The sequence below is a fragment of the Zea mays genome, chromosome 3 (assembly GCF_902167145.1).
Source record: "Zea mays cultivar B73 chromosome 3, Zm-B73-REFERENCE-NAM-5.0, whole genome shotgun sequence".
Lineage (NCBI taxonomy): Eukaryota > Viridiplantae > Streptophyta > Magnoliopsida > Poales > Poaceae > Zea > Zea mays.
The window spans coordinates 122,380,742-122,391,858 of record NC_050098.1 but is presented as its reverse complement, the minus strand read 5'-3'; the positions used below and the strand labels follow the sequence as shown (position 1 = coordinate 122,391,858).

General features: G+C 43.4%; 2 protein-coding genes across 3 annotated transcripts; one reads left to right on the top strand and one right to left on the bottom strand.

The window, feature by feature from the left end:
* The first annotated feature begins 860 nt into the window (after positions 1 to 860).
* LOC100193485 (26S proteasome non-ATPase regulatory subunit 11-like protein) lies at positions 861 to 6,164 on the top strand. Of its 2 annotated transcripts, none has more exon segments than NM_001138600.1 (2): positions 861 to 943; positions 4,456 to 6,164. In NM_001138600.1, a coding segment is annotated over 1 exon segment (1,281 nt). In that variant the 5' UTR covers positions 861 to 943; positions 4,456 to 4,467; the 3' UTR covers positions 5,749 to 6,164.
* Positions 6,165 to 6,597: 433 nt separating this feature from the next.
* HMT-3 (Homocysteine S-methyltransferase 3) lies at positions 6,598 to 10,244 on the bottom strand. Its single transcript, NM_001111543.2, has 7 exons — positions 9,935 to 10,244; positions 8,821 to 8,877; positions 8,532 to 8,737; positions 8,322 to 8,451; positions 8,028 to 8,231; positions 7,760 to 7,831; positions 6,598 to 7,184 (listed from the first exon to the last, which is right to left on the bottom strand). Exons 1-7 carry the CDS (start codon positions 10,112 to 10,114, stop codon positions 7,017 to 7,019), a joined length of 1,017 nt encoding a protein of 338 aa, NP_001105013.1. The 5' UTR covers positions 10,115 to 10,244; the 3' UTR covers positions 6,598 to 7,016.
* Positions 10,245 to 11,117: the final 873 nt, after the last annotated feature.

Here is an 11,117-nt window from a genome sequence, read left to right as displayed (position 1 = left end):
TACGAGTTTTCCCCTTCCGAACTCTCAAGATCGTGATCATTTTTTCATCCTCTTTGTTTTGCGCATCCTCAGATTTCGACGGGCCAAATGAAGGATTTTGGGATGTCTTTCTGCCAAGGTAGGATTCCAATTCTCTAGTCGTAGGCCCCCTCGGACCTTTCGGGAGAGTCTGGTGGCTACCCATATGATCCTCGCAGTTTTTTGGTACTTACTAAGTTATCATATGCTTCAAAATTTAGTCTAAGCATAATATCTTGTGAGGAGGTTCAAAATATCTTCATTTTAAACTTTATTATTCTAAAACTTAACTTGCAACTTGAAAATTTTGTTACATATATTGAGGAATATTTTCTTTGAAGTGGATAAAGAAGACATAATTGAGATTTTCATTCGTTGAGGAAGCCTATGACAGATTAGTAGTATTTTGCGATCTTTGTGTCTATTTTATAACATGTTCAAACTATTTATATTCTAATGTATGCAACTTTTGTACTTAATTGTTAAATGTTAAACTTTATATCTATTTATAGAATTTTTTATTGAATGTACTCTAAAATTATTTATACATCAGAATTATATATGAAATTTTTGTTGCTGCACACCCTATACAAAAATCATACCTCTTCTGTTTTGACAAAGGCACGAGATATAAATGAAATTAGTATGCATGGCTTGGTGTATAGGCCCATTCTGTTCCTAGTATAGATCCGTTCTTTCTGTATGGGCTGGCCTATCTTTTCATGCCTTGCTGGAGTCGAAGTCGGCCCACCAACCTGTTCATCGATCTTCTTTCTTCTCAAGAAAAGAAAACAAACCGCTTGTTTGCCCTTCCGACTACGTCTCTCCCTGACTCGGCTTCTCTTTTCCGGCGACGACGGCTGGTCGAGTTGCGGCGCTCTGTTCAGTGTTCATTGTGCCCTTCGCCACGACGATTATCCTCCAGGTACACGCCCCTTCCCTACAGATCCATTTCCTCCCTGCCCGCTGTGCAAAATCGAGCACCGACAAACCCTAACCTAAGCTGTGCGCATCTGGATCTGACCCAATTCGCATGTTTGTTTTATACCTGATAACGTCAATCTGTTTGCCAGAAACGAAAGAACATGCCAGGGTTGCTGGATCCGCCACTTTGTAGGCGTTTACTGGTGTTGTGATCCTGTTTTGCTTGACAAACAGTATGGCTTGCTTGCAATTTCAGTGTCATGGTCAGGGTTCACCAAACCGGTTGAAGGGTGAAAACCTTAGTAACAGGGAACTGGGAACGTGGCCACGTTCCTCGTTCCGGGAACGTGGGAACAATCTTGTTCCCGTAGTGTTAAAACCTAGTTTTAGTAGCGTACCGTATACCACGTTCCCGTTCCTCGGTCACATCGATCCGGGAACCTGGTTACTAAGGTGAAAACCGGCGCCCACCGATAACCGATTTATCACGACAAACCGGTGAAAACCGACCGAAATCGAAATCGCCTAGTTTTTTTAATTCGAAATGGTTTGAAACCGATAAATCGACCGATAAGGCCGATTAATCAGCTCCTGGCCTGATAAACCGGCAGCATAGAAACAAAAACCGAGCCATATGTACTTTTGCAAATAAAGCACGTTGAGGCCCCATAATTTGAACAAAAGATGACCTCAAACAGTATCACAAGTCCAATAACAACATTTAGCAGTTCTAATACATTACATGACATTGTTTCATAGTTCACAAACAACACCGAAGATACAAATACACCATTCATAGTTCACAGTTGTTCCTCTTCGAAGATCATTCACATGGGGTGCATTCTACTGATATTGTGCTTGTGCCATATTGTACACCTCCGCTGATAGCAACATAATACCTTGCTCACGCATCAATTGTGCCTTGTACTCTGTCTAAGTCTGACCGGTCCACACAAAAGTCGTACTCCACGACTCCACCAAGATTTAGTAGTACTCAGTGTCCTCCCATTCGTACACCCCTTCCACTGTTTCTTGTAGTACTTGCACTTGAATCCATGATATATGTTGTCCCTGTGTTGTCATACTGGATCGATCCGATCCGACATCGGTGAAAATATCAACAATAACTATTATTACAAGTATTTTTTTAAACTTGTTTGATTTTTAGTTTGAATTTGTTAGCGTGTTTTTAAATTTGGTTTCAGTGGAAAGTCTTAAAATAATCCATAGTATTTATAAGAAAATTATCATCAAAATGTTTCAAATTTTACAAAGTTTCACAAATTCAAATTTTAAAACCGGTCGTACGGCCTAACCGGCCGGGACCGATTACCGGCTAGTCGGTCGGCTAGCCCGGTTAGCCGAATGGTTTGGTGACCAAATGCTTCGAAGAAGCCCTGTTTTCAAGTCGGCGACTAGTCGTCCAGTCGGTCCTGGGAGCTCGACTTGGGGAGCCGGCTCGACTTTTCTGGCAAGTCGGTTGATTTGTCAACGACTGGAAATTCTCAGTCGACTAGTCGTCGACTTGGTCTGGCAAGTCGGCCGACTTATGCCCCAGTTCAGCCCAAACAGCCCAAAGGCCCATTACACAACATATTATCTTGATTTAGGAGAAAATGCAATGGATGATCTTGATTTGGGAGATATTAGGGTATCTACTATCTAGTATCTATCTAGCTGCAGCAGCAGCTTAGCTATCTAATAGAGCTTATTTCCTTTCAAGTTTGAACTATATTTTCTTGCTATCTGTTTTCCAATTTGAACTATATGGCTGTTATGACTTATGAGTTATGACTTATCACTTATGTGGCTGATTTGGTTCAGTTTGAGGCTTCAAATGAGGTAAGACTTGCTGTTTATTTCAGTTTCGTTCAATTTCAGGCTTCAAATGAGGTAAAACATGCTCTTTCTTCATATATAAATGCTATATTATCTATATGAAGGCATTATATAGGCAAAACAACCACTATATTGGCAAGTCGACGACTAGTCGACTGACTTATCGATTAATCACCAAGTCGGTACTTTGTCGACTCGACTCGACTTATCGACTTGAAAACCTTGCCCTTGGTCATGGTGGCCTGCAATGTTTTAACAGAATAACTAGGTAGTGTGCCTTTTATGGGTGCACCTGTGAGGAGAGGATGGGATTTGATATGTCAGTATTCCGGTGATCGATTACCCAACATTGTTATTAAAATGTCGCTTAAATATCGTTTAAGCGTCGTTTAAACGACAAAACGTGATTTAGGGTTGAAACGTCTGGGTGTTTTAACAAAATGGTGTAGAACGTCCGTTAAATGTGTTTAAACGTCGCTTAAGCGTCCTCGGCGCGTTTTAAGGTGTTTTACATGTGTTTAGGACGTTCTACTCGTTCATGGGCCTTTCCTGGGCCAAAAAAATGGAAAACCCTATGTCATCCAGGCGGTCAACGCCAGCATCCAGCTCCTACGTGCGAGCGCCAGCCGCCCTCCTCTCCAGCGCGTGGACGCGCAGCCGGCCGCCGCCCTCATCTACACCAGCGTCGCCGCTCTACCCCCTCCAGCGGACCAGCGCCGCCGTCGGTCGGCCTCCAGCGGACCAGCACCGCCGCCCTGACTCCCTCTCCTCCAGCGTCGCCACCCACATCCTCCCTCCACAATCCTCTAACAGCCAGTGCCCCACCTCTCCTCCCCTCTGCCCCCCTCCTCCCTCCACCATCCTCCAGCAGCCAGCGTCCATCCCAGGTTTAGGTTTCCAGCAGCCAGCGCCCAGCCCAGGTTCAGGTTTTCAGTGACACTGAAGCACCCCAAGTTCAAATTCAGACAGTGAGCTTCTCTATTTAGGCTCTATTTTGATTTTGCTCACATTCACTGATCATAGATACAAGTTGTAACGTGTGTGGTTGAACTTATGTTGTTGAACTTGATCTGTTTCCTTTTCTGCTATTTGGTTTGTGAACTCAAGTACTCAACTTATGTATGAACTTATTCTATATTTGAAGTTCTATGCCAAGTTTGAAAAGACGTTTCAACGTTTAAATGTTAAAAAGGTGGTTCATAACGTTTTAACGTTTTACCGCTTCAATAACCATGTTACCCAGTGTGGTATGGTGTATGGAGTCCAGAAGTCTTATTAGCTAATTCCTCCTAAGCATGTTCCTTTATTTATTCCGTGTCAGTTTCTTTCTTTTCGATGACTTGGTGGCCATGACAATGAAAACAACCAAGATGTTGTGGTTCATGGTTACTTGATCCGTTCAAGTTTTGCCTATTTGCTTTGGGGCGGGTAGAATTTTTGTCATTCCACTTCCATCTCTAGAGCATGATGATTTGGGCAAATCAAATATAGGGGAAAAAACAGGTGATATAGTATGACTAAAATGACTCATTTTCCCCAAAAAGTAGGGTGCACATACATATGGATTCCATAATCATCAGCACTTTGTACTGAGTACTAATTTCCTACTCCCCACTTATTGACCAAGCTCTGGTCATTATTTCTAATATGTTCTTGTGTTCATCTTGCTTGCAGTAGTAAGTCACCATGTCTTCGTCCATGCAATCTTCATACCTTCCTGCTACCACTGAGTCCGTAGCCAAGGCTCAGGAGGCCAAGGACGCTTCTGAGTCCATCTCAATCCTCTACCGCGTGCTTGAGGATCCCTCTTCATCTGCGGATGCACTGAGAGTAAAAGAGCTTGCCATCACGAATCTCACAAACTACCTCACAAAAGAGAACAGAGCTGAAGACCTCAGGAACCTTTTGACCCAGCTCAGGCCCTTTTTTGCATTGATCCCCAAGGCGAAGACTGCGAAGATTGTGCGTGGCATCATTGATGCCGTTGCCAAGGTGCCTGGAACATCTCAGCTTCAGATCTCACTGTGCAAGGAGATGGTAGAATGGACCCGTGCAGAGAAGCGAACCTTCCTCAGGCAGCGTGTGGAAGCAAGGCTGGCAGCCCTTCTGTTGGAGAATCAGGAGTATACTGAGGCTCTTACACTCCTTTCTGGACTCATCAAGGAAGTTAGGAGGCTGGATGACAAGTTGCTTCTTGTGGACATCGACCTTTTGGAGAGCAAGCTCCATTTCTCTCTGAGAAACCTTCCAAAGGCCAAAGCTTCTCTGACTGCTGCCAGAACTGCAGCCAATGCCATTTATGTGCCGCCATCTCAGCAGGGCACAATTGATCTGCAGAGTGGGATCCTTCATGCTGAAGAGAAGGATTACAAGACTGCTTACAGCTACTTCTTCGAAGCATTTGAAGCTTTCAGTTCACTGGAAGATCCCAAGGCTATCTTCAGCTTGAAGTACATGCTTCTGTGCAAGATAATGGTCAACCAAGCTGATGATGTTGCAGGAATCATCTCATCGAAGGCTGGCCTCAAGTATCTGGGTCCTGATGTTGATGCTATGAAAGCTGTGGCCGATGCCTACTCCAAAAGGTCTCTGAAGTACTTCGAAACTGCTCTCCGTGATTACAAAGCTCAGCTGGAAGAAGATCCTATTGTCCACAGGCACCTTTCCTCGCTGTATGACACTCTCTTGGAGCAGAACCTCTGCAGGCTGATTGAGCCCTACTCAAGGGTGGAGATTGCTCACATAGCAGAGATGATTGAGCTGCCAATGAACCATGTTGAGAAGAAGCTGTCCCAGATGATCCTCGACAAGAAATTCGCAGGGACACTTGATCAAGGCGCTGGCTGCCTCATCATCTTCGAGGACAGCAAGACTGAGGAGATCTTCCCTGCCACACTTGAAACGATCACGAATGTTGGCAAGGTTGTGGACAGCCTGTACATGAGATCGGCCAAGATCATGGCCTGAAAGATGCAGTGGGAGGCCTAGGTGTCGTCAGCTTCTTTTCTTGGTCTATTGTCAGTTCAGTTAACCAAACTTTAGCTGTCCAAGAGACATCTTATTGTGGATTTTTTTTTTATTTGTGGTTTTGGGTGGCAGACTGTTTGCGTTACAATTTGCTCATGTTGCTCATGAATACTCATGTTTCTGTTTGATGGAAGTACTGTTAAGGCTATGATGTTTTTATACTTTATGTTATTTCTGCTGTCATGGAAATCCAGGTGTTAGCTAGCTACCTACCTGTTGCCATACTTTATAATGAATTTCTGTGTGGCTCTTTCTTTCACATATCAAGGGGCGAAACGTATTCCTCTTGCATGTATGTAAAGTGCGGAAGAAAGCAGCCGATGCCACAATTCATGCAAGGATATGGGGAGTATTTCACACCAAATTGCATACTTTCTTTAAACTGAAATTTTGATTGGTAAATCTATCATCCACTTTGTTGTGCTGACAGGTAGAGCAAGATCTTCATTTCAGGAGATGCTGGTTTGTCAAATAAAACTTACTTCCTCCGTCCCAAAATATAATTCGTTTTGACTAATTATACATATATTAAGTAATTGCACCTAAAATATAATTCGTTTTGGTCTAATTACACATCCATTAAGTAACATATGAATGCAATTTACAACTATATCTATATTATCATTTAAATGAATGTGGATGAAAAAAAAATAAGATAGAAAGAACTATATTTTGAAACACAGGGAGTATTATTTAATACAATACACGGCGGGTAGCAGAAATATATTAAGACCTTCGTTTCAGGAGATGCGTCAAAGAAAACTTGCATACAATTTAACACAGTTCACAGGGAAATAGCAGGAAACTAAGATCTTAGTTTCAGGAGATGCAGTCTTGTCAAACAAAACTTACATATAATGGTTTAACAAATTTCACAGCGAACTAGCGGTAATATAAGCACTTAATGAAGATAACATCTCTGAGCAACTGTCATACAACGGTGGTAGCTACTAAGCTTCATTAACTCAGCCGCAAGTTGTTTTTCCTCACTCAGAAGTAGAACTACCTATTGTTGCTGCTTCCTCACCGGTTGTATCTCCAAGTTGGATAGCTTAAAAACCCAGAAATACAACATTACAAACATAGGTGCAGAACATCTCATTTGCAGGAGAACACGCAACAGTATATTGGTTCGCGCTGGTTAAGGAATCTCGGGGATACAGCTCAAGGTACTGCTGGGAGGAGAGCATCAGGAGTGGAGCACAGATCTATGCTACAGGTAACTGATGCTTGTGGCAGCCTTGGTTAAGAGTTCTGTGTATGGCCCTGATAGTGTTTGGAGTTGTCCTGCAGCAGCCCCCGATAAGCGCAGCCCCATCTTTGCACCATTCATTTACGTACGAAACAAAATCACCATCTGACACACCAGTGGATTCCTGCACAGCACATGAAACTTCTGGAGTTTAGACCCGCCCAGGCTTATTGTCACATACTTATTCAGTTTCGAAATTCTAAAGGATGGCCTGTATTTAACAATGAAAAGTGCTGAAGAGGATAATATACAAAACACACAATGCTGACTATGCATATGTATAAAGGATGGCTTGTATTTAACAACAAAAAGTGCTGAAGAGGATAATTTAAAAATTGCACAAGCTGGCTATGGATATGTATTCGTTCGAAAGAAAAACAAAATAAGAGAATGCATCTTCGCTTTATCATGCTACCACAGATACAAGACTGAATAGTCATGTTCGTGGAAAAAGGAAGAGACCACAATAAGGTCTAGCTGTACAAATTTTCCTAGCACCTAGGGAAGTACATTGCATGTATTTATGTTTTTATATTTGGTGGTTTCGGAACCCAAATCATATGCACAAAAACTGTAAAAAGAGATAATACTAGGTAAAAACTGTAAAAAGAGATAAAACTAGGTATTTCCTTGTTTTTTTTGTTCCAAAGAAGATAGCTTCTATATATGAATAAGCCCAGCTTTGCTCAATGAACTTACCACCCACTCCTTTTTTTCACCATCATATCTTTCACCACTGTTGGGATATATCAGAATAGGCTTGTCTGTGACCTGTGGTAAAACAACAAAGTTACTAGTTAGATAAAACAGAACTGCAGCCTCCCCCAACAGTGATTCATGCCAAGGGAAAACAAGAACGGAAATCATGATATGTGCACTTCGCAGGGATAACAGGAACATTGATTTGCAATTGAGGGGCAAAAAATATGGTAAGTACTATGCAAAATGTGGTGGATACTAGGGGTACCTTTCGAATGGAGAGTATCAGTCCATGAATAAATCTTGGAGGTGTGCAATTTATCCCGACTGCACCAACCTTTGCACACTTGTCAGCAATAGTAGCGCATTCAATTAACGAATCACCACTCACAACATGCACTCCATCTTTTGAGTTGAAGGAAAGCCATGAAGGGATATTGATGTTACATTCCTCAAGGAGTTCAACATATGCCTAAACGACAAAGTAGCCAGCCATCAGAGACTATTTCATAAGAATGGGTAGATATGCAAGGCAAAAGATCCAGGTCACAAAGTAGCAGACCTGAGCTTCCAATTTGTTGGGGATCGTTTCAAAAGCAATCAAATCCGGGCCTGCTTCAGCAAGAACCTGAAGCCTCCGCCGATGAAAGTCCTTCAGGAACTCTTTCGTACCAGCTTCACCATAATCCCCACTATTTACAGCGAAACGGAAGTGAATATCTGGCATGAGTACGTGAAGACATGATCTGTGTCGTTAAGTAGTTGTAAATACCTGTACTCAGAGCCATCAGCAAGATAAGCCCCATAACTCCCTAGAGCTGCTGCAACCAGAATAGGATGCTGTATAGGAGTGGATTTCTCCAAATGTTCCTTCAAGAACATCTCACGGGCTTCCAGTGCAATCTGAACACTCTTTGTTAACAAGTTTTCACTTTGTTCTTTTGAAAAGCCCTTTGATTCAAACCCTTGGATAGTGGCCTGCGGTCCCAAGACGACTGTCAGTATCACTGACAAATGAACATCACATGAAGCTGAAAAGTTGGGTGTTTACAGCACCGAACCTGATACGATGCTGTGATTATAATGTTCGCCCCAGCTTCTAGGTAGTCCATATGGACCTGGTTCACCAAATACATAAAGGGTTATTAATGTGTCATGGTAGTCTGAAAATGACTGTTTGCCCAATGAAACAAGAATGGTTTATTTAAATGAAAATACAAAAGTACATAATTCGTTGGTTAGGTAAAGAACAAATAAGGGATTTGAACAGACATCACGACTGCGAAATTGCTATTCAGTTCTGTTAAGATAATAGCATCCGGGTTATTCACTGTTAATTAGAGTAGAAGTTCACATATACTAGCCCAGAACTACCTTCGGAAATAAATCACATAAACACCTTTCCCCGGACGTACATGTCTAGCCTCCACAATGAATTGGGTGGGTCAAACATGAGTTCTGATTTATGAAGTCGACAGTGAAGGACTCAGCTGGGGACAAGTCTGGATAAGAACAAGAATGTTCTGATCCAGGGCAAGCTCAAAATCATCAGACAGAATAAAGTTATATTCCTGAACCAGTCACCAAATTCAGTCGCTAGCATAAGCTTCGTCCCTTGACGCACGAGCCAATTCGACAGCAAGCATGGGCTCTATTCATTCCAATCTCCGCAACATACCCATACGCATAGGAGGACATGCCACTGTCCTGTGCACGATGCGGTAGTAGCTGTGGGGACGTTCTCAAATACATTCTTTTGCTGCGACGCTATTTCCTTCCAAGACCCTCGGACCATGAAAACAAAAAGAAAGCATCCCCACTACATTACCTTGCAATAAATTAGTAGACCGTATTAACAAGTAGTGACCCGTCGATCCCACCCACGCCAGGCCAAAATCTCGGCTCGTCACTAGTTAAGTGTTCCGAATATAGAAGGAACAAAAAGAGGGGGCAAATAAAAAAAAGGCAGGCAGCACGGCCGCATCGCCGCGTGCTTGGGTCCTCCCTGGCTCGAAGTCGAAGAACAGAGGGCGGAGATCCAATCAAACAGATCGCCAGAAAGCACCCAACAACTTTCCATTAGGGGATAGCACGGGACGGCGGCCGAATGGGGCGGCCTCGTACGAAGAGTGAGGGTAGCCTTAAGGAGGGTCGCGGGCGGGCGGGCGGGCTTGCCTTGCGGATGAGGTGCGGGGAGGAGAGGAGGCACTTGGCGCTCCAGAGCGGGTCGTTGAGGTCGGCGCCGTTGGCCTCGAGCTCCGTGGCCAGCCCGCCGTCCAGGACCAGGCGCCCGCCGGCGGCGTCCACCCACCGCCGCACCGCCCTCTCCGCGCCGCCTTCCGCCGTCCCCACCATCTCCTGCTGCCACCGACGTGCACTCGTGCTAGGATAGGGTTCAGTTTGGAGGAGCGCTGCCCGCTTGGAGAGGAGACCAGACCAGGGTGAGGGTGGCTGCCTGGCTGGCGAGTCTACTCTATTTTTTTTTTTGTTTTAGCTTTTTTCTGTTCATAATCGTTCATTCTAAACAGCTTAATAATGTTAACAGCGAACTATTAGGTAGAGATTCTAAACAGGGTACTGTTTATTTCATTTTAAGATTATATAATCTAGCTTATAGATATCATAATTTAGATATATATATATATTATATATAATTCCATCTAATAAGTAATAATAATATATATTGTTTATTTGTCTCTTAACTTATTTAAACTTGAGGGTAAACAAATATGGTCTAAATCTGAAGCTAATAGAAATGACTAATATATACAAGACTGCGAGATTATTCGAGTCTATATCTATATGTACAGTATGTATGAGTGAGTCAAAAATAACGTGCTTTACGGATGGCCGCTCTCCTGAAAATGCCCACATTTTTCATGCCACCATGGTCTTTCGTGTTCAGTTCCGCCAATATATCATATTATTACCGCTAAAGAAATTTCGGTTCTCAACTCGGTCACGGTCACAGCGACGATATTTCAAATTAAATTATATTCTTATGGGAACGTATTACTACTACTAGTATGAATTTTAAAGATGTCACCCTCGGTCAGCCTGTACCAAACCTTGCGTGACCGCGACTCTCCCCGTGAGCGCGTCGTCAGCAGATAACAAACGACAGCCAAGGCGGCAACCAGAGCATGCATGATACGTGCGCGGCAGCGGCGGTGCGTGCGTGCGGGTTCAGTGCACCTACCCACAAAATTGGCAGCGGTAATGCACCTACCCGCATTCGTAGGTGAAATTTCTGCCGTCGCCAACCTGTAGCGCTGTCCGCCTGTCCCTTCCCTTGTGTCATCTCAAATTACAGATCTCTCTCGCTGCCAACTACTCAGATTTTTTACCCTCCTCTCGG

Excerpts from the sequence above, each read along its gene's own strand:
- HMT-3 (NM_001111543.2), bottom strand. The coding sequence starts at position 10,114 with ATGGTGGGGACGGCGGAAGGCGGCGCGGAGAGGGCGGTGCGGCGGTGG. Across the intron at positions 8,878-9,934 it reads CCCCGCACCTCATCCGCAAG|GTCCATATGGACTACCTAGA; the intron begins GCAAGCCCGCCC and ends TTGGTGAACCAG. Across the intron at positions 7,185-7,759 it reads GTGAAAAAAAGGAGTGGGTG|GAATCCACTGGTGTGTCAGA; the intron begins GTAAGTTCATTG and ends TGTGCTGTGCAG.
- LOC100193485 (XM_035965647.1), top strand. The coding sequence starts at position 4,468 with ATGTCTTCGTCCATGCAATCTTCATACCTTCCTGCTACCACTGAGTCC.